Source organism: Schistocerca serialis, chromosome 1, assembly GCF_023864345.2.
Source record: "Schistocerca serialis cubense isolate TAMUIC-IGC-003099 chromosome 1, iqSchSeri2.2, whole genome shotgun sequence".
NCBI lineage: Eukaryota > Metazoa > Arthropoda > Insecta > Orthoptera > Acrididae > Schistocerca > Schistocerca serialis.
In genome coordinates, this window is record NC_064638.1 from 757819797 (window position 1) to 757847283 (window position 27487).

The 27487-nt window shown below is 43.5% G+C and overlaps 1 protein-coding gene across 1 annotated transcript in view; it reads left to right on the plus strand.

The window, feature by feature from the left end:
* LOC126482214 (heat shock protein 70 B2-like) overlaps nt 1-26393 on the plus strand; it is a 139436-nt gene extending 113043 nt beyond the window's left edge. Inside the window, exons 7-8 of the mRNA XM_050106196.1 lie at nt 1929-2267; nt 16472-26393. Coding sequence (XP_049962153.1) covers nt 1929-2267; nt 16472-16717 — 585 coding nt within the window. The 3' untranslated portion in view covers nt 16718-26393. The remainder of the gene's footprint in view (nt 1-1928; nt 2268-16471) is intronic.
* Nucleotides 26394-27487: the final 1094 nt, after the last annotated feature.

Sequence of the window (27487 nt, forward strand, 5' to 3'; positions counted from 1 at the left end):
AAGATATACATGGCGAAGAAGTGCACTGTCACTATAAAGTGACCCTGAACGTACCGTTTTTATAGATATGGAGGACAGTATGTCCAATACGACCCCTCTCCACTTGATAATAGCCGAACCACTGGAACTATCATGCTCGACAATGTTCTTAGTTGCATTAAGTGTTCCAACTCTCACCATACGAGGATACTTTCAGTGTTGTCGAACATGATCGTTTAGGTGGTCCAGGTGCTATGTCGTCGGCAGGTATAATGTTCATGGGCCTACTGTCTTGAAAATCGTTGAATATGGTACACTAAACGGTCAACGTTACTGTCTACACCTTCTTCATGTGCGTCTTTTCAGTTTCTAGCATTTGTAGACTTAGAGAAAGCTTTTGACAATGTTGACTGGAATACTCTCCTTCAAATGCTAAAGGTGGCAGGGGTAAAATACAGGGAGCGAAAGGCTATTTACAATTTTTACAGATCCAGATGGCAGTTACAAGAGTCGAGGGACACGAAAGGGAAGCAGTGGTTGGGAAGGGAGTGAGAGAGGGTTGTAGCCTCTCCCTGATGTTATTCAATCTGTATATTGAGCAAGCAGTGAAGGAAACAAAAGAAAAATTCGGAGTAGGAATTAAAATGGATGGAGAAGAAATAAAAACTTTGAGGTTCGCCAATGACATTGTAATTCTGTCAGAGACAGCAAAGGACCTGGAAGAGCAGTTGAACGGCATGGACAGTGTCTTGAAAGGAGGATATAAGATGAACATCAACAAAAGCAAAACGAGGATAATGGAATGTTGTCGAATTAAGTCGAGTGATGCTGAGGGAATTAGATTAGGAAATGAGACACTTAAAGTAGTAAAGGAGTTTTGCTATTTGGGGAGCAACATAACTGATGATGGTCGAAGTAGAGACGATATAAAATGTAAACTGGCGGTGGCAAGGAATGCGTTTCTGTAGAAGAGAAATTTGTTAACATCGAGTATAGATTTAAGGGTCAGGAAGTCGTTTCTGAAAGTATTTGTATGGAGTGTAGCCATGTATTGAAGTGAAAAATGGACGATAAATAGTTTGGACAAGAAGAGAATAGAAGCTTTCGAAATGTGGTGCTACAGAAGAATGCTGAAGATTAGATGGGTAGATCACATGACTAATGAGGAGATACTGAATAGAAATGGGGAGTAGCACATGTTCTGTGGCATCAGGGGATCACAAATTTAGCATTGGAGGGCAGCGTGGAGGGTAAAACTCGTAGAGGGAGACCAAGAGATGAATACACCAAGCAGATTCAGAAGGATGTAGTTTGCAGTAGGTACTGGGAGATGAAGAAGCTTGCACAGGATAGAGTAGCATGGAGAGCTGCATCAAACCAGTCTCAAGACTAAAGACCACAACAACAACAACATTCGGTCCTGACTTTATTTTTGAGAATGACAACGCGCGACCACATCGAACAGCGGAGCTGGAGGAGCTGTTGGAACGAAAGCACAGCGGCGACGACAGACCTTATGAAATACATTAAATGTATTCGCAATTACGAATAAGGACAACCATCAGCTATAAAATGTCCCGATCCGGCAAAAATTTTCACTGTCGTCGTTCCATTCCACAGCTGATGGTTTTCCTTATTCCCAATTGCGAATGCACTTAATATATTTCATAACGGCTGTCGACGCCGCAGTGCCTGTTCCTTTGGACATGCTGGCATGTCAAAAGGAACTTTGCATCGTAATCAGAATAACACAGGCACTCCATTATCGACTTCATCTGCGTCTACAAGTGCTAGGAAGATATCCTTATTCTTGTCACTATGCCCCTCACTACTGAGTACAATGCAAGAACTGATTTCTTACCTGAAAACAAAATGAGCTTAAACTTAGTTTTCATTTTCAGTTTTATTCAAGTTTTGGTAGCCTTTCTGAGTATAGCTCGCTTTTTCAGGTGTTCGAGGGCGAGCGCGCCATGACCAAGGACAACAACCTGCTGGGCACGTTCAACCTGACGGGCATCCCGCCGGCGCCGCGGGGAGTACCCAAGATCGAGGTGACCTTCGACCTGGACGCGAACGGCATCCTCAACGTGTCGGCGACGGAGAGCGGCTCGGGTCGCAGCGAGCGCATTACCATCCAGAACGACAAGGGCCGCCTTTCCAAGGCCGAGATCGAGCGCATGCTGGCCGACGCAGAGCGCTTCCGCGCCGAGGACGAGCGGCAGCGCGCGCGGGTCGAGGCCCGCAACCGCCTGGAAGCGTACGCGCTCTCGCTCAAGCAGGCCGCCGAGGTGAGCCGGCACTCACTGCACGGCACTGGGCTTGGCAAATAGCGGGCCACCAGCTTAGGCGACTCACTGGTCCCCCTGCTACTTGCTGTTATGAGGGTTGCCTCCACAGCGAGCCAGTATTGCCAAAGTATACACTATAATATAAAGAGAGGACGTGTACCATGCACGGGGAAACGTGAATGTGACTAAAAATAATAGAAATGGAAATTTTTAGTAGAAAACTACAAATACTGAAACACTATCTGATCAAAAGTATCCGGGTACCACTATCTAATGCGGAATTGACCACCAGATGTTACGAGAGGCGGGCCCCCGAGTATAAAATGAGGTGGTGGGTACTGTGTTCGTTGTCAGAAGAGAAGCAGTAACAGAAGGCTGGATTGGTCGCGAGATCTCAGTGACTTCTAACTGTGTCACCTGAATAACAGCCGGCCGGTGTGGCCGAGCGGTTCTAGGCGCTTCAGTCTGGAACCGCGCGACCGCTACGGGCGAAGGTTCGAATCCTGCCTCGGGCATGGATGTGTGTGATGCTCTTAGGTTGGTTAGGTTTAAGCAGTTCAAGTTCTAGGGGACTGATGACCTCAGATGTTCAGTCGCATAGTGCTCAGAGCCATTTGAACACTTTGAACCTGAATAACAAATCCAATCCTTCTAAACCTGCCATATGCGACTGTTGTTGATGTGATTGTGAAGTGGAAACGCGAAGCAACAACCACAGGCAAACCTCATGTAATGACGGATAGGAACTGTCGAACATTGCTGAGAGTGGCTGTGTACAAATGTGAGATATCAGCGCAGGGTAACATTCGAGAGTTCCAGAGTGCTACCGGCTTTCCAACTAGCACATTGTCTATGCGCAGGGAGTTAAAAAGAATTGGGTACGATGGTCGAGCAGCTCCTCACCAGCAACAAGCATTTCTGTATTCTGCGTTAAGCGACGCTTGAAGTGGTGTAATGGGTGACGGCAGCGGACAGTGGATGACTGGAAGCGAGCGATTTGGAGTGATAAATCACGCTGTACCCTGTGAAGTTCTGATGGAAGAATTTTTATTTGGCGATTATCTGGAGCCCGTTACCTGGCACTGGGAAATACGGAGGAACAGCTGTTACAAGAAAGAGGGGGGGGGGGGTGTTTCTCGCATTTAGGACGTGGTCCCCTCATTGTTCATAACAAAACGTTAAATGCGTAGAGATATGAACTCATTTTTCAACATTGTTTACTGTATACTGGAGGAACAATTTGGAGATGATGATTGTGTCAGCGTGACGATCCACGCTGTCATAAAGCAGCATCCGTGAAGCAACGCTTGGTGTACAACATTTCTGAAATGGACTGGCCTGCGCAAAATACCGGCTGAGCCCACTGGAACGCCTTTGGGGTGAGTTAGAGCGTCAGTTTCTCTCTGGACTCAGCGCCCGACATTATTAGTATCTCTGGTTCCGGCACTCCAGGATGAATGGGTTGCCATTCTTCCACAGACATTCTGACACTGATTGAAGCTGTCCCCAGCAGAGTTCAAGCCGTCATTAAAGCGAAGGGTAGACACACCCCTCACTAATGTCCACTAATACCTCTATGGATACTTTTGATCCGATAGTGTAGGCCCTATAGTCTATTTCGGTTCACCAGGTAACCGTTGGTTAATTTGTTCCCAGTGCACTTGTCATATCAGTTCTCTCTGAAAATCTGAGTTTTCGAGATTAATCACCTTTGATTAATTGGCGCCAACGATGAAATGCCGTGGACTCCAATGTAATGTAATCTCTGGTCACTACTACATGACATACAACTTCTCCTAGTCGGGGTTCACTGTCTTGAAGAATTTTTTACAGGACATCATATTCGCCGTTGACTGTACAAATTATTTATTTCACAATTGCGATTTAGGCCTGTGGGCCATTTTCAAGTGGTACTGCAAGAACGAAAAGAACGCAAAAATCATGCACAAAGTCTGTGTACAGAACTGTATAAACATGTCTTGCAGAAAGTAGTACATTTCAGAAATGGTAAAAATAATACATCACTTACTTTTTACCACAGTACATGTCCGTGTTTAAAAACCTTTCGCCAAAAGTAAGCCTTTTCACTATAGAAATACAGTACCATGAAACAGTACATCTGTACATCGTGAGGTAAATTACGTGAAATGTTACCAATGCTTCACATAAATCGCTACAAATCGATATTCTAAACACAGTATTTACATGTGGACTACGGCCGTCGGCGTGAAAAAAACATTCCCAAGACACTCTGCCTCTGCACTACTCAGACATAGTACTCCACAGCATGACAATTTTAAGCTTCATATCATAACATCTTTTTACATCTGTTAACAACATAGATATTTCTAGGTGACAGTGTAGTCGTAAGGTACAAGGGGACAGGATAAAAATATTTATAACGGAGTAACGTAAAAATTCATATGTTATCTGTTCACATGGTCTCACAGTGACTTGGGTAGTTATGCAGAACGTGGAAACAGAAACTTGACGTATTACTTTGTTTGCATACACATTGCAACTGATGAAAAAACACAGAAAGACGAAAACGTTCACCAGTGATACAGCCAATAGCGCATTTGGAGAATTTGGAGAATAGATTACGCGACGTTACCTCGTAAATAAAGGATATGTCTTTTTACCAAGCACTATTATGGGGAATGTAGATACGTAAAAATATATGTACAGAAGTTATTTAGAGAAAATGATTACAAAATCCAGTTGGAAAAAAGAATACCTAAATGTTGGGAGAAACTTCAAAAAGACATTATTGGGACTGGAGTAGAAAGTATTCCCCGAAACATGCATCAAAAGATCTCAAAAAGATCGAAGTGCAACATGTAAAAGATCAACTAACTTCAGTTAAGTCATATTTTAAGGAGAATAACACAAGGAACTTTTATAAACCTTTCAAAAATAGTTTAAAGAAGTACACACCACTAAGATTACAGTGTATAGATCCAAAAACACAAAAGAATGCATATAATAACATGGAAAACTGCAGAATACTTGTGAACTGCTTCGAAGCACTATACAACTGCGATCCACCAAAAGAAGAATTTCATTTTGATAATATAAGCCAAATGCAATCAGACTCAAAGCCAAGAAAACTAAAAAATAACAAAGCATCAGGAGAAGACACTATAATTGCTGAATTGTGGAAACGCTCTAGTGACAACATTATTCTATATATAACAAAAGTCATTAATGAAATGTGGACAACATACAGCTTACCATCAGAATGGACGTCGGCATTAATACATTCACCAGATAAACAAGCAAAGAAAACTGATCCTAAATGAACAGAGGGATCTCCCTCATGCCTGTGACACATAAGATCTTGTCCATGGCACTTTTGAAGAGAGCTGAAGGAATACATGACTACAACTAGGAGAGTACCAAGCGGGATTTAGGAAGAGAAGCTCTTGTAGGAAGCAAATACTAAATCCAAAGAACATAACAGGAATAAAGAAAATTAGAAACCTGAAATATGTGATAACTTTTGCATGTTTTAGAAAGGCATGTCACTGATTTGATAGAAATGCACTAATTAACATTTTAAAGGAATTCTGCCTCGACAATAAAATAACAGAAATAACTAAAGGAACCGGAGCAAACATAACATCAAAAGTAAAATTTCTGGGGAAACTGTCAAAACCATTTGAAATAAAATCGGGACTAAGGCGGGAAGATGGTTTGTCACCCCTACTTTTAAAATGCGCATTAGAGGAGGTAGTCAGAGAATGGAGAAAATCCATCAATGCTAAAGGTATTCAACTACGAAGAAATCCAAATAAAATCACCAAACATTGTTTAGCTTTTGAAGATATGTCACTAATTACTGACTCACTGAATAGCGCCAAAGAACAAATCACAGAACTACAGAAAAAACAGGCGAAATAGGACTAAAAGTATCATTTGAAAAAACATATTTCACGACAAATGTCAATGGTGCACTCCAAATCTCAAAATACATTATAACACAGTATCAAAAACAAACTGTTTTAAATACCTAGGAGAAAGGATAACAAGCAACACAAAAGAAAAAATAGCTAGGGAAAGTAGAGTACGTAAAATGGAAAAGGTATTCCAACTGGCAAAAAACATGTATAACCAAAAATATCTCCTCTAGAACAGGAGACTAAGACACCATCAAACAGTGGTAAGGCCTAAATCACTGTATGAAGCGCAAGCACTTACGCCATTAAGATTTGTGGATCTTGAAAAATTGGAAAAAGATGAAAAAAGAATTCTAAGGATACTACTGGTACTTAAAATTAATAGTGATGTTGAATCCAAATTAAGATCAAATCAAGAGTTCTATTTCTAAATAGAAAAGCTAACTGATGTAATGAGGAAAAGAAGAATTCAATTTTATGGCCACATATATTGAATAGATAGCAACAGACTAACCAAGCAGATCTAAATAGCTATAAACCAAAAAGCACACGGTTCAGTGAAATTGACAAAGACACGAAAAGCGCAGGAATTAGAGCGAACATAATAGATAACATAATACTTTTTAGAGAAGCAACGCAGAAGACTTCGTGGCTGTACTTATAAATATTTATTATCAAGATTAAATTATTTTAGTTTCTTATTTTTATGTCTTATTTGCATGTCAGGATGTAAGTGACAGAATCTCTTATTACGTTTTCAACAGATGACGAGATTTCTGGTGGGTCAGAGTAAAGTTACAGTAGTTCACAATCGTTCTTGAAGAGTTCTCAATAAATTAAAAAAAGTGTCATTTGCTTGAATACGATTTTGTACTTCCAGGAGAGCAACTAGTGATCTTGTATCAGTGCGTTTGTAAATAACTTTATGGACAGATCAGCGTCTATGATGCAGCCTTGCATACTTATTTTTCTTCTGAGCACTTTTGTATTCATCTAATCCTTCAAACAAAGCTCTAACTGTTAAGTCTGGAGATATTAGCAATCGAATAACGGCTCTACCGATTCACCGACTAGGGGACGTACGTTTGTGCTGCCTCGCACTTCTACTAACATCTGAAAAGGCTTCCTGGTGCCAGAAGTACCTAGCCGACGGAACGTCTTCTACTTGTAGCACCATTATACTTTTTCCAAAACAATTGAGTTAAAAGACGTGATTCATCCGTTCCAGCAAAATCTGTGGACCTTGTTGTTCTCAACAGTTCTTTCTGTCCTAATTACAAGATTTCCTCTGCAGACATGACACTGTCCTAAGATCACTCTCTTAGAAATACATCGAGCTAATTTTGGGTGGAGATTTCAATATTAACTGATTCTACAAGGAAATTAGTGATAGCGGAGATACTTCAGTACTACAGCCTGATACTATATATATATATATAATCAGGTTGTATATATATACTGTGATACTGCAGAGCTCGTAAATATTTAAAGAAAATCATATTTATGAATCACCATCAGAATCAGCAGCTCTTGGTGGTTCATAAATATTACTTTCTTCTCGTACAGTCTAACTTACTTTCCAACCAAAGCACAGGGAAACAACAGAATATTTATTTATAGCATCTTCGTATATTATGTTTCTCTAGTTGATAGACACACAGTGAGAACACTTAGTAATGGTGTGTCAAATCGTGATTCAGAAATATTAATACTGATAGGAATTAATGCAGAGTCACATTCGAGGATAGTCTGCATTTAGAGATGCAGGCCAACTTGAAATGCAGACATTTAAAGTTAGTCTCAGAACCTACACTTTTAAAGAGTTGAGGTTACAGAGAACGCCAATAATTTATGCCACACACATCAACAAACCTCCATGACTTTCTTTGATAATTCATTGCCATCAAATAATTGCAAGTATAAAAGCAGTACTAATAAGCAATTACTTTGGACTTTAAAATATCAACTAGGAGGAAACGGGAGCAGTTTCGTAATATGATGGACAGTCAATGTGCCCAGTTACAGAAATTTCGCGACAGACAATTATGTAAAGTGCTAAAAAATTCACCACTCAGGCTATATCAATACATTGCACCTAGAGGATTGGTAGCTCTCCGAACTAAATTCAAACGTGCCGAGTAAAACTGTGAGGGACGGGAAAAATCCACCGTGGTTCAACAACAAAGTTAGGAAACTACTGCGAAAGCAAAGAGAGCTTCACTGCAAGTTTAAACGCAGCCAAAACCTCTCAGACAAACATAAAGTAAACGATGTCAAAGTTAGCGTAAGGAGGGCTATGCGTGAAGCGTTCAGTGAATTCGAAAGTAAAATTCTACGTACCGACTTGACAGAAAATCCTAGGAAGTTCTGGTCTTACATTAAATCAGTAAGTGGATCAAAGCTACATATCCAGACACTCTGGGATGATGATGGCATTGAAACAGAGGATGACACGCGTAGAGCTGAAATACTAAACACCTTTTTCCAAAGCTGTTTCACAGAGGAAGACCGCACTGCAGTTCCTTCTCTAAATCCTCGCACAAGCGAAAAAATGGCTGACATCGAAATAAGTGTCCAAGGAATAGTAAAACAACTGAAATCACTCAACAGAGGGAAGTCCACTGGACCTGACGGGATACCTATTCGATTCTAAATAGAGTACGCGAAAGAACTTGCCCCCCTCCTAACAGCCGTGTACCGCAAGTCTCTAGAGGAACGGAAGGTTCCAAATGATTGGAAAAGAGCACAGGTAGTCCCAGTTTTCAAGAAGGGTCGTCGAGCAGATGCGCAAAACTATAGGCCTATACCTCTGACATCGATCTGTTGTAGAATTTTAGAACATGTTTCTTGCTCGCGTCTCATGCAATTTCCGGAAACCCAGAATCTACTCTGTAGGAATCAACATGGGTTCCGGAAACAGCGATCGTGTGAGACCCAACTCGCTTTATTTGTTCATGAGACCCAGAAAATATTAGATACAGGCTCCCAGGTAGATGCCATTTTCCTTGACTTCCGGAAGGCGTTCGATACAGTTCCGCACTGTTGCCTGATAAACAGAGTAAGAGCCTATGGAATATCAGACCAGCTGTGTGGCTGGATTGAAGAGTTTTTAGCAAACAAAACACAGCATGTTGTTCTCAATGGAGAGATATCTACAGACGTTAAAGTAACCTCTGGCGTGCCACAGGGAGTGTTATGGGACCACTGCTTTTCACAATATATATATATATAAATGACCTAGTAGATAGTGTCGTAAGTACCATGCGGCTTTTCGCGGATGATGCTGTAGTATACAGAGAAGTTGCAGCATTAAAAAATTGCAGCGAAATGCAGGAAGATCTGCAGCGGATAGCACTTGGTGCAGGGAGTGGCAACTGACCCTTAACGTAGAAAAATGTAATGTATTGCGAACACATAGAAAGAAGGATCCGTTATTGTATGATTATATGATAGCGGAACAAACACTGGTAGCAGTTACTTCTGTAAAATATCTGGGATTATGCGTACGGAAAGATTTGAAGTGGAATGATCATATAAAATTAATTGTTGGTAAGGTGGGTGCCAGGCTGAGATTCATTGGGAGAGTTCTTAGAAAATGTAGTCCATCAACAAAGGAGGTGGCTTACAAAACACTCGTTCGGCCTATACTTGAGTATTGCTCATCAGTGTGGGATCCGTACCATGTCGGGTTGACAGAGGATATAGAGAAGATCCAAAGAAGAGGGGCGCGTTTCGTCACAGGGTTATTTGGTAAGCGTGATAGCGTTACGGAGATGTTTAGCAAACTCAAGTGGCAGACTCTTCAAGAGAGGCGCTCTGCATCGCAGTGTAGCTTGCTGTCCAGGTTTCAAGAGTGTGCGTTTCTGGATGAGGTATCGAATACACTCCTGGAAATTGAAATAAGAACACCGTGAATTCATTGTCCCAGGAAGGGGAAACTTTATTGACACATTCCTGGGGTCAGATACATCACATGATCACACTGACAGAACCACAGGCACATAGACACAGGCAACAGAGCAAGCACAATGTCAGCACTAGTACAGTGTATATCCACCTTTCGCAGCAATGCAGGCTGCTGTTCTCCCATGGAGACGATCGTAGAGATGCTGGATGCAGTCCTGTGGAACGGCTTGCCATGCCATTTCCACCTGGCGCCTCAGTTGGACCACCGTTCGTGCTGGACGTGCAGACCGCGTGAGACGACGCTTCATCCAGTCCCAAACATGCTCAATGGGGGACAGATCCGGAGATCTTGCTGGCGAGGGTAGTTGACTTACACCTTCTAGAGCACGTTGGGTGGCACGGGATACATGCGGACGTGCATTGTCCTGTTGGAACAGCAAGTTCCCTTGCCGGTCTAGGAATGGTAGAACGATTGGTTCGATGACGGTTTGGATGTACCGTGCACTATTCAGTGTCCCCTCGACGATCACCAGTGGTGTACGGCCAGTGTAGGAGATCGCTCCCCACACCATGATGCCGGGTGTTGGCCCTGTGTGCCTCGGTCGTATGCAGTCCTGATTGTGGCGCTCACCTGCACGGCACCAAACACGCATACGACCATCATTGGCACCAAGGCAGAAGCGACTCTCATCGCTGAAGACGACACGTCTCCATTCGTCCCTCCATTCACGCCTGTCGCGACACCACTGGAGGCGGGCTGCACGATGTTGGGGCGTGAGCGGAAGACGGCCTAACGGTGTGCGGGACCATAGCCCAGGTTCATGGAGACGGTTGCGAATGGTCCTCGCCGATACCCCAGGAGCAACAGTGTCCCTAATTTGCTGGGAAGTGGCGGTGTGGTCCCCTACGGCACTGCGTAGGATCCTACGGTCTTGGCGTGCATCCGTGCGTCGCTGCGGTCCGGTCCCAGGTCGACGGGCACGCGCACCTTCCGCCGACCACTGGCGACAACATCGATGTACTGTGGAGACCTCACGCCCCACGTGTTGAGCAATTCGGCGGTACGTCCACCCGGCCTCCCGCATGCCCACTATACGCCCTCGCTCAAAGTCCGTCAACTGCACATACGGTTCACGTCCACGCTGTCGCGGCATGCTACCAGTGTTAATGACTGCGATGGAGCTCCGTATGCCACGGCAAACTGGCTGACACTGACGGCGGCGGTGCACAAATGCTGCGCAGCTAGCGCCATTCGACGGGCAACACCGCGGTTCCTGGTGTGTCCGCTGTGCCGTGCGTGTGATCAATGCTTGTACAGCCCTCTCGCAGTGTCCGGAGCAAGTATGGTGGGTCTGACACACCGGTGTCAATGTGTTCTTTTTTCCATTTCCAGGAGTGTATATTGCTTCCCCCTACTTATACCTCCCGAGGAGATCACGAATGTAAAATTAGAGAGATTTGAGCGCGTACGGAAGCTTTCCGGTAGTCGTTCTTCCCTCGAACAATACGCGAGTGGAACAGGAAAGGGAGGTAATGACAGTGGCACGTAAAGTGCCCTCCGCCACGCACCGTTGGGTGGCTTGCGGAATATAAATGTAGATGTAGATGTAGAAAATATATGATATATTGTAAAAGTGTTAAGGCCAAAAGTGGGTGCTCAACTAATTGCATCACTTGTACGAGAGAGAGGTACTGTTAGTGATGCATCAATGTTGTGCAAACCATTTAATAAGCACTTCCTGTTATTTGCAGTCAATTCATATCGAAGTCGCATTGAAAGAATATCCTGGGAGATTACTGGCCACCGCTGTTGGATTCTAAATTTGATTTCATTTCAAACCACGACCGGTTTCAGACAAACGTCGGTTTTCAACTGGAAGGCGCTAGTACCTATGGGCGTACATTAGTTGCGAAAATAAAACAATTCATCATCTCATAGAAATAAAAGCTAGCTATAAACGTATTTGGGTGAAGCAGGGTTCACATCTCGAACCGAGCATCTAGATTTGAAGTCCCATAGCCATCCTAAACCTCTCAAGACAGATTTCTGGAGGTCGATTTTTTCTTCCACGTCGAAGGCCAGTGAGCCTTAAGGACAGACGAAATACCGATTATCGCACGAATCACAGTTAACGACACGATGTGTATGCGAACTTCACAATTGTGAATAGCAAACAAATGACTGGTGCATTATAATTGGTTCATCATCGATGATTTTGCATAGGAAACGGACGGAGAGGGAAATCACAGCGAAGACACATATTACATTTTTATTAGAATACTGGCGCACTGTTTCCGACGTCCTACTGCCTTCTCTGGGAAAATGACGACGATTAAAGTTTTTCCACAATCAGGGTTTGAATCAGCTACCTCGAAGTCGGGTTCCTGTACATTTGAATGCCTTAGTGTTTCCCTCCGTGGAGTTGACTATCACTTTAGCTGAACCAAGCAAAATCAAAAACTTTTTAGTGATTCGCATCCTATGTTCTACAGTCACCTCTCCCGTAAATTTCCCTTGAGCCTTGAACAGCAAAAATATAAATTTATGGGGAAACATTTAATGGAGATGATAAATTACTTTTAAATTTTTTGAGAACTGTTATGAAAGATATCCTGCGCTACAATTTAGGCACTGTGACAAAGATCCTGGACTCGTATTTGGGAGAAGCAGGGTTCACATCTAGAACCGAGCATCCAGATTTGAAATTTCATAGCCATCCTAAACCTCTCAAGGCAGATTTCTGGATCTTTCCTTTGAGAAGCAAGAGGTCGATTTTTTCTTCCACATTTATTCAACCACAACTAAGGCTCTGTCTCTAAAAATGTAGTCGCTGGGTAACGCTTAACCTTAACATTTCCTCCTCACCTTGACCAACTAAACAGAGGTAATTTTGATAAGTTATAACGAAATTTTAATTATATGTGTGATAAGCATGATCCGTGGAACAAGCGCTAGCCTTCCTCATTATGTAAATGATGACGAACATATGTAAGAAAAGATGGAAATTGCTGGGAACGAAGTCAGTGCTATGGTGCGGATGGTCAAACACTTCTCAGCACATCGCCTGCAAAAACTACTTTCTGCTTTGAGCCATATATAGGAACGTGTCCTCGTAGATCAGCACAATAACAAGAGTAGTCATAAAATTCTAATCGTAACTTCGAAAAAATTAAGTTACATAATTAGATTTTTGTTTATTTACAAGTATATCTCTGCAGTTCTGGTTGAGATTGAAATCCCCGCGCCATAGTGCTGCAGCACGCTTCCAGAAGTGCCAGAAAAAAACAAAGCAGCCCATTGATGAGGTACGTCATTTTGTTGTGGCACCTCTGGAGTAGTACCTGTACCAGGACTGCAGCAAAAATTTGATTACTTTTATTTTTTCGAAGTTACGATCAAAATTTTAAGAGTAGCTCCCGTATACAGGGCGATTCCGTGATGTTGTTAAAAAATTTCAAGGGTGACGTAGAAGGGTAAATGCGTCAATTTGAAATAAGGGATCCTGGTCCGGAAATCGTTATGATACCTCTAACATTGGAATACATGTAATGATATGTTGTTGTTGCTAAGAATGTAGGATAGACAGCTTTCAGAGTTGGTACTATGGAGCAAAACAAGAAAGCAATATCTAGCTAATATAGGCTCTAAAATGCATACTTTAAGAGCTATGAGTAGTAGTTCACGTTCGATACTGTGAAACACATCTCTTTTTCTGCAAGCTCATTAGTTTCCATATTTCTGGAGGAAGTGGCATGGACCTAAACAGGAAATAAACGTCCAATAAACATGGGGTCTAAAATGAGTACCTAAAAAACTATGGGCACTTGTTCAGTAGAAGAGACATGTTCCACAGTAGTGACGATAAATAAGTGCTCATAGCGCTTAAGGTATATACACGGTGTGTCAGAAGGAACGCCCCTTCCAATCATGTGGTATCAACAGCATGGTGCAACTGCACACACTGTTCACCTGTCAATTGACGAGATACGCGAATGGTATTATGGATGTCTCGTCTCTCCATTTGGAGGTGTGACTTGACCAGCACGTTCTCCCGATCTGACGCCTTTATATTTCTTCCTCTGATGATATCGTAAGTCCAGAGCGTTAGAAAACCTCCCGAAAACCTCCAGGCGCTGGAGGGCAACATCAGTAGAGACATCGCAGATATTGGTCTTACTATACTGGAGAACACTTTGCGTAGCAGCTTCATAGCTCGTTACATGAGCACTTCGATAAAGGCGGTGCTCCTCTGAGTGATGTGATCTTTCAGAAGTGAGTGCTGTACACCGCCTGAAACTACTAAGACTCACTAACACGGCTGCATTTCTAGATCAAGAAGACCTGTTAATAATGTTTTTGGAAACGATTGAAAAGGAGCATTCTTTCTGGATCACCCTGCATCGTAGAGTCCATGTTTACTGGACTTTTTCCTATTTTGGTCCATACTATTACCTCTGAAAGTTGCCTACCCTAGAATCTCAGCAGCAACCGTACCTGTATATGTACTCCACTGTCAGAGGTACCAGAACGATTTTCGCTTCTAACTTTCGACTCGATCGTTTCCAGACCAGAGATCCTTGAGTCAGATTGATACATTTACCATCCCTCATTCCTCAATCATCACGGAATGACTTGATCTACTGCCCATGCGAAACATATTTTCTGAATAACTCTCTTACTTCGTAAATTATCATTGCCTATTACCGTACTGTATTCATAGTAATAAGAAACCTGATGTAAACAATACACTATGTTTTCTTCCGTGTTTGTTGGAATCTCATTGGATTTCGTTCCACGTGGAGCGGAAGCCAAGCTCTCTCGAGAGCAGTCAAGTACAGTAACAGGGATACGTTTTATGCTATGCGCTACGCGCACATCGGTGAGCGATAATACGGGCCAACAGCTTTACTGTCACATTTAACTTCGACGGCACTGGCCAGTCAAGTGGTCCAACTAACCTGCAGTGATGTGAACAGTTACAGTTAAGATGTAAAAAGAGATGAGCAGACAAACAATGTAGCTTCAAATGCCATTTAATTTTTAGACGGAATGATTAATAAAATTCCAGCAATAACGCACCCTTTTTAGGGGATCAGAGGGAAACCATAACATACTCTCTCTCTTAGCTCAGCCAGTATTGTAACTGGAAACACGACATAAACACAGGGTAATTTTACTGCGTGAGCTGTGCGTGACTTAAAAACTTATTGGAGGAATTTCATCGTGTAGTTAAATATTGAAGACACTGTCGCTACTATTTACAGTCAGTCGTCTTGTAAATCTGATCTCTTTCCATATCCGAATCCGAGAAATACATTTCAACACCGTGGTAACGAGTCGATCAACGGTAAAATACGGGAAGCTATCCAGGGCCCAAGGTTTCTCTTCTTTTATACCGTGCCGTTTTGTATCCGCCAGCGTTCAGCGATGACGTGTGACAAAGTTTCTGTACGCCTGACGGCTTAAATCCCTCGTTATTTCTCGTGACAAATCCCTTGCCTCGAGATCAATTCTGTTGTGTTCTGTTCCTTATCACTCTGGCTGGTGTGAGACCATATCTATGGTGTAAAAGAATGGACATAGTCCAAATAAAGGGCATCTGATCTTTCGTTTTTGTCCTAAAAATTTAATTTGTTACGTTTTCTTAATTTAAGCAATACTGGATAATAAAGAATTTGTATTTGCAATGAAAACTGGAATTTTGCGTGCAATACGTAATTAGAAAAAGGAATACGTGCATGTTTCATAAAACCTGCTGATTAGGTACGTGTTAATAAGCATATATTTCATGAATCTCATATTTGAAAGATGTAGATATTCCGACCTGAACGAATCTCAGTGTACGATTCCACAACGCTACCAATTCATCTGCGCATCCCACTACCAAACACGCCTTAAATTTAGTTCTTGGAAAACTTCAAAGCTGATTTTTTTCTGTAAACTTGTGAGAAACTTTGAGAACAGTCTGTTTCTCGCTACTTTTTAACGATATTGCACGTGCGTGTTTCACTGGGGAGCAGGAAGCAGCGTGAGTTGTTTCCACACTACGTACCAACAAAGCGTTAATCAGCACACAACAGTACAGAGATTGCGACTCTACACGATTTTTAATATAAAAACTGCATATTTAAAATATGATTAAGAAAAACGTTGATTGCTGTTAATACATTAGAATATCTTTAAGTTTCATTCACAGTAACACAGCAACAAGATATCTAATACGTAAATAAGACCTACTTCCAAGAGCGTAACAAAACCGGTGTACGTGTGCTGCGGTCGCTGACCAATCACCGCGTTAGTGTTTGTTTACATCATGTTTAGTCTTATGACGAATAAGGTATAAGAGTTTACTTTGCGGAAGGTGGACAGTGTGGACACCGCATGTGCTTTTGCCGCAGGACGCGGGCAGCAAGCTGAGCGACGCGGACAAGGCGACGGTGCGGGACCAGAGCGCGGAGGCGCTCAAGTGGCTGGACAGCAACTCGCTGGCGGAGCAGGAGGAGTTCGAGGACCGCTACAAGCAGCTGTCGGCCGCCTGCTCGCCCATCATGGCCAAGCTGCACCAGGCGGGCGCCGGCGGCGGCGCGGGCGCAGGCACGGGCTCCGGGGCCGCCAAGGGCCCCACCGTCGAGGAGGTCGACTGAGGCGGCGGCGAGGCCGCTCCGTGAAGAACTCTACTGGACTGTGGCCACACCATTCTAACACACTCCTTACACTAGCCTGCCACTCTCGTTTGGGAATTACTTCGTTGTGCGTCACACACTATGCTCCAGATTTTGTTGTCCCGGTATTGCGTTTAAGCGAAGTCTTAAAAAATGCCGTGGTTCAGTGTCTTATATAATTTTCCTGCTTTGATCTAACATAAATTGCCAAATGTTGCTGACAGTGGCTTAAGAGTATTCCATATCCGTATGTAGGATCTCACGTTCTGCGGCGCTGCTGATGTATAATGTTCTCGCAGCTACGCTGCCGAATTGCTGTGTCTTCTTAGTATGATACACACGTCAAGAAAAGCGTTGCACCACGCCGATATGCCGTGCATATGCATTGCTAATGTGACTGTTCCTGTACTGATCAGGTCAGCCCTGTTGTTGTTCCACGCAACAGCAGCCGTGAGCGCTACCTACGGGTAGAGCGCCACAGTTTCAGGTGAAAGTAAAGCACCAGTAGGGCCGCATTGTAGTCGTCTATGGAACAGCAGACTGAATATCCGCCATACCGCGACAGACAGTCGCGACCAATGACAGGATCCGCATCATCACGTAGGCTTGCCAACCACGGAAGTTGTTGGATGTGAGCACCGGAGTCAGAATGGTGTTGTATGTACATGGAATTGGTTCCAATCGACAAGTAGTATCGACGACTTACACCGCACAGGCCGTTCACGGTCGATAGGTGCGAAGGATGATCAATATCTAAGACTTTTCAGTCAAAGGAACCTTGGACTAAGCCCGCAGAACTGAATTCGGCGTTCCGAGAGGCTAGAAGACGTCACATGTTGCATCGAACAGTTAGGAGACGATTACATGATGCGACTTTCCATTACCAACCACCATGGCGAGCATCATGTCGTCCACACTACGGACACCAATAAAGATTGGTAAGAAATGCAGAACGGACGTAGCAGAATTGGCGCCGGGAGTTGTTTACGAACGAAACACGGATCTAGAATGAGATTTTCACTCTGCACCGATGTGGGCGCTGATATGAAACTTCCTGGCAGATTAAAACTGCGTGCCGGACCGAGACTCGAACTCGAGACCTTTGCCTTTCGCGGGCAAGTGCTCTACCGATTTGGAAGGTAGGAGACGAGGTACTGGCTGAAGTGAAGCAGTGAGGACGGGGCGTGAGTCGTACTTGGGTAGCTCAGTTGGTAACTTAATCACACTTGCCCGCGAGAGGCAAAGGTCCCGAGTTCGAGTCTAGGTCCGGCACACAGTTTTAATCTGCCAGGAAGTTTCGAAACACGGATCTGTTTGTATCCTGATAATCGCAGACAACGTGTTTGGAGACAACCCGCTAATATTTAACGCCTCCAAGACTGTGCCCCACATAGTCAACAAGATGACGGGGGAGTCATGATCTGAGGTGGCATTATAAGGGGCCAACGTACACCTCTCGCGGTTGCTGAGTCCAATCACACAGCTCTGCGTTACAGGAACTGTATAGCCAAAATTTTGGTGATACCTTCAGATGGATGATAACTCGTGTGCTCATCGTGCTGGTCTCGTGAAATGTTACTTCAGCACGCTAGTGTCACCAGAATGGAGTAGCCTGCGTATTCCCAATCAGGAACCCAATCGAACATGTGTGGGGTCGATTGCAACGAGCAGTTTTGGACGTCGATAACGACCCCGTACTCCGTGCAACTTACCCAGAATCGCTATTGAACCGTATGATAATTTTGACCAGGACTGACGTGATGATCTCATTGAAGATATGACACGAAGGATTCAAGCGTACGTCCCAGCAAGGTTAGTTTCCATGACGCCACGTATTGATGTTGCTCAGGACTGCTGCCAAAAAGCGCCATGGGAAACGGACGATATTGTCGTTACAAAAATATTTTTTTATTTGATGAGCTGAACACACTACAATTGAATATATGTGCGTACCTCAGAGACAATTTTTTTTTTTTTTTTTTTGCCACGAATTTCTAAACAAAAGGGTGATGCAAAGCTTTTGTTGGTGTGTGTATTTCGACAGTGTAGCTCGTTTTCATCGTAAGATGTTCCCTGACGTAGTGAAGGGTCGCTGAACACTTCTCTAACTTAATCACACAATGGATCACGGTGCTACAAGAAGTTTGGCACAGACGTCGATGTCCTGGGACAGTGATCATAAGAGAGGTGATTGAGATTGTTCGAAAAAAATCTATTATCGGAAGCTCCGGCTACAAACTGAGAAGCCCATGCTATGCTGCCTTAAAATCAATAAAAGAACACCGGAAAGCTCAAGTCAAACACAAACAAGGAAAATAAGCCAGTGGCACACCACCTGGACGGCACTCACTCTTAGAGGGAGCGGACCGCAGACGAAACGCCTCCTACGGGCGAGGAGCACTCCGGCGTTCAGGTGCGGCAAGTATACCGAACGCCGAAACCAGGACCGCAGGAAGGCGAAGAGAGGGAATAACGGGTGGGTGTAGAAGGGCAGGCATTCCTCCTTGGGCTTCAAGAGGGTAAGACCAGTTTCAGGATTGCACTTCATACCGAGATTCAAGCTGCCTGCCCAAGATTGCGCGAAGCCTTCCAACGACAACGACGGAAGGCTGACCACGACACCAGGGAACGCAGACAAGTGAGAGGGATCAGCGCAAGGAATGGTCAAAAGAGCAGAGTTGACAACAGAAGTCCTCACAGATGTGAGACTCCTCTAACCCCTTCTGAAAATGAGCAAGGGGGCGGCGGGGGAGGGGGGGAGAAAGACTCACGGCCAGTATAGAGAGATACAACATTGAACAAGTGTGAAGGCGACGTCATTAAGACGACAACACTGATAGTTATGACCAGAGTTTTCAGAGTTTCCTTTGGTTGTAAGGCGAATACCGCAACTGTCCCTCTAAATCCGCTCCAAATACATTCCCAATTGATAGACATAAATGCACCCCTCCCCTCAGACTCATACTAATTCAAGATCATCAACTGAAATCAAAATAAAGACGCTGAACAGAATCCATTTTCTAATAAATGGTTGAAAAGAGCGTTCACGCTCTTGAACAGTCCACCTTCCTCCATACGAGGATGGTGTGAAATGTTCACAATAAAATAAAATACCCTGACGCTTCAGTACGTCATGGAGCACCTGACGATAATAGGGAGCTACGTTGTCAAAATGTCGTCCCAAGAGGACACAACAATCCGACAGCATGCCCACGAGAACATTATAAATCCTCATACGGGGTTAAAATCCCAACCCAGCCATTTCGCTTTAATGCTTCAATGTTTTCTCTATTCTCTTCAGGAGAATGCAGGGATGGTTATTACAATAGGACCACTGTTCATTCTTTCTCCTATGTTTGATCTACAGTACTAGTGACTATACGTTGGCATGGGTAGCACAATCTGTACGAATTCTTCGTTCTTCCTAATTTAGGGTCTCCAATTCAGAATGCTTCGAATGCTTTCCAGAACGTAAATACACGTCACTGACCGCTGTACTTCCATTCGGGCGGACGACGGCCCTGTCAGGCTATCCAGATTTAGTTTTCCCATAAGTTTCGCTTGAGGAAAATTCTGCGATGGTTGCTTTGTAAAGGGCATGCTGATTCTTTCCCTACCCTTCCCTAATCCTAGCTTGTGTGCCGACTATAATGACCTCGTTGTCGACTGGACGTCAAACGCTAATCTTCCTTCCTTCCTCTGAGCGCTCGTATAACGCGACAGCTGTGTGAGAATCAGAGTTAATTCTCTCTACGCTTCAGGACATTTCCTATTTTTAACAGTTTTAAGCAATATTTTATATTCGCCTAGACTTAATTTGAAAAATCTTATGAATGTAAATCAGCAAGTAGTTCCATTCGTCACTCCTACTACCATAATTATGAATCCAACTTACCTGGTGATAAAACTAACTGAAGTACCCCGAATCCTTACTGAAATTGTTCTCTTTTACGACAGATAGCTCGCGCAGATCAGTATATCAACAATTGGTCCTATAGTCTGGAGACTGCATATCGTTTCGAAACCTACTGGTAATATTATGAAACGATGTGAAAAACGCTGTGAATCACCTAAGACTTGCACCGCAAATATTTAGATAATGCAAGAAGCAATTGATCTGCCGATTTCACCGTTTGAAATAGTAGGTAGGTGCCCCCCATACTCAGAGAGTTACGGGTTTCAAATGCGTATTTATTTAAAAACAAGTAAAAATATTTCAGTTGGGCAATACGTACTGACAGTACCTCAGTCAGCCGGCTGGTGTGGCCGAGCGGTTCTAGGCGCTTCAGTCTGGAACCGAGCGACCGCTGCGGTCGCAGGTTCGAATCCTGCCTCGGGCATGGATGTGTGTGATGTCCTTAGGTTAGTTAGGTTTAGGTAGTTCTAAGTTCTAGGGGACTGATGACCTGAGTCCCATAGTACTTAGAGCCATTTGAAGCTATACCTCAGTCAAAGTAGACTCAATTAGTTTGTCAATGGTGGTTGTTGTAGAAGTCTAGCGTAAGCACTTTACGAGATATCGTAGTGAACATTAGAACACCGACAGTTGTTTGTTCCATGTGGTAGCACAAACGAATGTGAATTTTACATGGATGGGTATGTGCAGCGTGCAGCCCTATGTAGATGTCAATACGTCTCCGGAGGTGTCGTGTTGTTGAAAGGGACATTGCCTAGGCAAAATAGGGTGAATACACTACCTCTACGGGGTCTAACACGTAAAGAACCAATAGACACTCAAAGCCTGTGCCAAAATGACCACTATCAGCGTCAATACAAACCTGCAATCAGCCTTGCAGCAATTGCTTCATAGGTTGTAGCATTTCAGCGGAAACTTCAGCGCAGGCGGCAGTAATACGCTGTTTCATGTAATCTGTATTGTCTGAAGAGACTGAAGTTATTTAAGAGGTTGACGTGTATTGAAATATCTTTCGGCGTACATGGCACACGAAAGAACGTCTTAATTCCTAGACTCACCGTAAGCCATGAGCATAACCACTTGTTTCGTGTTGGGAAATACTATATTCCAAGCACGTCCTACTACGTCCACTATCACACAATAAGCGACGGGACCGTCGCAATGCAATCACAGTGCACACACAACACAATGTAAATAAATATCACGTTGTCGCCTAGCATCTAAGCAGCACGATGGAACAAACAGCTGTTGGTGTTTACATTGTTCGTAAACTGCTTGCACTACCTCCCTGCAACAAACACCACTGACATTCTTATTTACGTTACTTTTATGGTTTTACTGTCAATAGGTATTGTCCCATTTAAAAATTTATTTTTCTTTTGAATAACTGCACCTTCGTCAACGTCCAAAATCTATGTGTTGGTTGCAAATACCCGTCATTGCCTACAATTCAGTTCTGTGAAACCCGCATATCGATAGTGTCTTCCATGCGCGAAATATATGCGGAGCAAGTGTTAGGTGATTCACCCTGTATAAGGAACACACAAAATCAGTAGTGACAAAGTAGATCTGTCAATGAAACTCCACAGAAGACCCTACTGTGACCCATTCTAAAATGCTGCTACCATGTTTGAATCCTATCTTACAGTGCTGACTGAAAGTTGAAGATTATAACAAGTCGGCATAGCCCATATGAAAGTGTAATAAACGAAACGTATATCGGAATCAGCATAAGGCAACGTTGTTGTCGCGAAGCCTTATTGCGCAATTTTTGAGAACTGATATGTAAGATGTACTGTGGAACTGTTCTCCTGCGCAAGGATCACGAGAGTGTGGTAAGAGACCTTATAAAGCGTACAGAGGAATCCATATTGGCTCTGAGTACTATGGGACTTAACATCTATGGTCATCAGTCCCCTAGAACTTAGAACTACTTAAACCTAACTAACCTAAGGACAGCACACAACACCCAGTCATCACGAGGCAGAGAAAATCCCTGACCCCGCCGGGAATCGAACCCGGGAACCCGGGCGTGGGAAGCGAGAACGCTACCGCACGACCACGAGCTGCGGACAGGAATCCATATTGCCAATTTTCCGTTGTACTACGCGAGAATGAAGTAAGATAAGAATGACTGTTGGTAAGAAGTATCATTTGTCAATAGAGTGTGTATTGCGTAGTATATTTGTCGATACAGATGATGATCTTGAGAACTCTGCAGCAAAGAGTGAAAGTATCATCGTCGTTTTCCCAAAAATTCCTTCTCCAGCCGTCTACAGCGTTTACGAGACAAAATGTGAGGCCTGCATGGACGCAAAATGGCATGGTAGTTCGATTGTCTCCGGCACAGTACGACATTGCAACGACTTGTTAGTCTCCAGACTCCTACCATCTAACCATTTTTCGCAAAACGTTCTATTCTGGCTTTTGTCATCATTTACTAGTAGCTAGCGGCATGCTCCACGTTAGGTGGTGTCACCTCGCTACCATAGTCTACTCGATGGTAGACAGCTGTTTTTGATGGACGAGTACATCTCAATATTGCATCCTGACGCAACCGCAATCTCAATGGTTCTATGACCCTGTGAATGTATCTCAGAGCGAAGAGCGTGGAAATGAGGCCTGATTGTCGAAAAGAGGAGAATGCGGTGAGAACTACAGACTGTCATGAAGATGAAACGAGCAAAGTGACCTTTGTCTTCTCGTAATCACGTTAACTATTCAAAAGTACGTTTGGTGGAGTGGCGCACTTCCTTGTGGATTGCTTTTTACATCAGTTGTGCAACGTGTCGTCGTATACAAAGTATGTTTCCTCGAAGTTTGGTGCTCTCTTGTGCCAAGTTCAAGTTTTTGTCGGTTTTCGTTTTCGGGTATGTGACTATAGATAACCGTCCCTGTTCTGGTTATTACTTAGCATTAGCGTTTTATCTTGTTTCAGCTATACTGCTTTCACGCTTCACTAGAAATTTAGTTGACTGGTTGACTAAATTAATATGTACAGAATATTGTAAAATCCTTTTAATAAGAAAACTATCCTTTTGCATTTCACTCTTTGTAATTTTACGAATAATTTCAGCATTTATTTTGGAAATAGACGTTACACACATAAGCTTTTTTTTGTGATGATGGCCGATTGTCTGTATACACGAATGAGGTCTTGAGAATAAAGTTCCGATCTCGAAGCTGAACGCAAAAAAAACACAAAGTGTAGCTGTAGAACTTCTGTTTCCAAAACAAATACTTTCTCAACCAAATACTTTAACCGCAAATAGAATTCTCCTTCGAAAGTAATGCAAGAGATCATGATTAATTTCAGCGTTACATTTGTATGGAGATAACTCAGACAGTATGGAGTCCTAATATTTCTGTTCGATGTGTGACAGTGTAGTACACTACCTGAGAAAAAAACTGAAGCACCGAGAAGAAATGGTTCCATGTCAATGTAACTTCATACACGCACACACCATCGGCGGGTGTGTAAATGATTACAGTTGCAGCTCCCTGTGGCAGGTAGAACGGCCACAATGTGCATAAGTATTGTAGTGCTTAATGATGCTACGAAGCCTGGGAAGGTAGGGGGCTTGAACAGCGTCAGATATTGAGCAGTCACTGTGAAGGATATGGGGATGCCGCGCACTCATATGAGACGGCGTTATTAGCAAATTACTGGTTCGAAAGGGGCATCGTTGTGGGTCTCCATTTGGCTGGATGTTTGAATTCAGACTCGTGGGGCGTTCAGAAGTGGCAGCGGCTCGATGCTGGACTGAATAGGAGCGTGAGAACAGCCACACTCGTTGCCATGCTTCCGGTCGACCACGTCTGCCCACGACAAGAGGGATTACCGCACTGTGCACCAGGCGCACCGCACCCCTTCACATCTGCGCCCGCCTTTCGAGAACAAGTAACGGACTGCCTGCAACATTCTACATCTACATCTATGTGATTACTCTGGTATTCACAATAATGTGCCTGGCAGAGGGTTCAATGAACCACCTTCAAATTGTCTCTCTACCGTTCCACTTACGAACGGCGCGGGGGAAAAACGAGCACTTAAATTTTTCTGTGCGAGCCCTGATTTCTCTTATTTTATCGTGACGATCATTTCTCCCTACGTAGGTTGGTGCCAACAGAATGTTTTCGCAATCGGAGGAGAAAACTGGTGACTGAAATTTCATGAGAAGATCCCGTCGCAACGAAAAACGCCTTTTTTTAATGAGTGCCACTCCAATTCACGTATCAGTCTGTGGCACCATCTCCCCTATTTCGTGATAATACATAACGAGTCACCGTTCCTTGTACTTTTTCGATGCGGATCCCACACGGCACAGCAGTACTCCAGAATAGGGCGGACAAGCGTGGTGTAAGCAGTCTCTTTAGTAGACCTGTTACATCTTCTAAGTGTTCTGCCAATGAATCGTAGTCTTTGGTTTGCTCTACCCACAAAACTATCTATGTGATCGTTCTGTGGTTCAAATGGCTCTGAGCACACTGGGACTTAACAGCTGTGGTCATCAGTCCCCTAGAACTTAGAACTACTTAAACCTAACTAACCTAAGGACATCACACACACCCATGCCCGAGGCAGGATTCGAATCTGCGACCGTAGCAGTCGCACGGTTCCGGACTGCGCGCCTAGAACCGCGAGACCACCGCGGCCGGCGTAATCGTGCTAGTTTAGGTTATTTGTATCTGTAATCCCTAAGTATTTAGTCGAATTTACAGGCTTCAGGTTTGAGTGACTTACCGCGTACTCGAAATTTAGTGGATTTCTTTTATTACTCATGTGAATAACTTCACACTTTTCTTTATTCAGGGTCAATTGCCTCTTTTCGCACCATACAGATATCTTATCTAAATCATTTTGCAATTAATTTTGGTCATCTGATGACTTTAGAAGATGGTAAGTGACAGCATCATCTGCAAACAATCTAAGACGATTACTAAGATTGTCTCCTATTTCGTTACTGTAGATCAGGAAGAATAGATAGCCTATAACACTTCCTGTTTTACTCGATGACTTTTCGTCTATTACTACGAACTGTGACCTTTATGACAGGAAATCACGAATCGAGTCGCACAACTGAGGTGATACTCCGTAGGCACGCAGTCTGATTAGAATACGCTTGTGAGGAACGGTGTCGAAAGCCTTCTGGAAATCCACAAATATGGAATCAATTTGACATCCCCTGTCGATAGCACTCATTACTTCATGAATATAAAGAGCTGGTTGTGTTTCATAAGAACGATATTTTCTGAATCCGTGCTGACTATGTGTCAATAAATCGTTTTCTTCGAGGTAATTCATAAAGTTCGAACACAGTATATGTTCCAAAACCCTACTGCAAATTGACGTTAGTGATATGGGTCTGTAAATCAGTGGATTACTCCTATTTCACTTTTTGGATATTGGTGTGACTTGAGCAATTTTCCAGTCTTTAGGTGCGGATCTTACCGTGAGTGAGCGGTTGTATATAATTGCTAAATATGGAGTCATTGTATCGGCATACTCAGAAAGGAACCTGACTGGTATACAATCTGGACCGGAGGCCTTGCCTTTATTAAGTGGTTTAAGCTGCTTTGCTACACCGAGTCATCCCGCACCATTGGCTGGAGACTAGCAGAAGGGAAACTAGGGAACTACTGTGCCGTGCGAAGGCTGCCGTTGACACCACAACGTACATGGCAGCGTTCGCAGTGGTAACGCAATCGATAAGCATGGGCTGCTGATGAATGCTGTCACGCCGTTTTCAGCCGTGGGCAACCTACAGCTCAAAAAAAAAAAATGGTTCAAATGGCTCTGAGCACTATGGGACTCAACTGCTGAGGTCATTAGTCCCCTAGAACTTAGAACTAGTTAAACCTAACTAACCTAAGGACATCACAAACATCCATGCCCGAGGCAGGATTCGAACCTGCGACCGTAGCGGTCTTGCGGTTCCAGACTGCAGCGTCTTTAACCGCACGGCCACTTCGGCCGGCCAACCTACAGCACACAGGATTTCGTGCGTATGTGATGTCATTTTGACGTTACTTCCAGTTATTGAAGACCACCGAAACTGGTACCAGCTGTCGTTAGCGTTCGATTCGGGGTGCTCTGGAGACCATATTGGATTCCGAAGTAGATACTCTCGTAACTTGCGTATTATGAAAGTATGCCGTTTCAAGGCAACAGCACATAGAAGATTTATAAAAATACATCGTTCTTGGTAAGGTTTGTTATAATTATACGCCACATAATGACATATATGTGGTTAAAGGCTTAATGAGATATGCGTTACAGCAAAAAAGGTGAAATTTCGGAAGTTCATCGTGATGTAATGGTAGTACACGTGGAGTATCGAAGTGCAATAGCTAAGTGTCTGGTTCGTGTCCTTTCTTTTTTTTCGTCTTCGAGTTTCTAAAATGTCCTAGGAACCCATTATTTATTTAACAGAAGTATCTCATGTAATGTTTAGTGTTATGCAGATGTAATAGTGCTCTCTCTCCTTCCCCCCCCCCCCCCCCCCCCTACGCTCGTCTCTCTCTCCCTCTCTGTCATTGTCAATAACTTACAAATCAAATATGAAACGCACAAATGCAAATAAATATTCGAAACAAGTTGACAATCTGGTAAAACAAATTACCACTCAGGATAAAATAGACTGACACATTTGCAAAATAATTAAAAGGTAACTTAGTCTTAGCCATCTATAAGGCGCAAAAGAAAATTTACGGTCTAGTTCTTTAGGACACTTCTTTTCGGAACTAGAACGTTTTCAATTACAGTACGTTTCTCTTCATTTTATTACAACAAATTTTACCACTACCGACGCGTTTTCGAGATAAACTCAATGTGT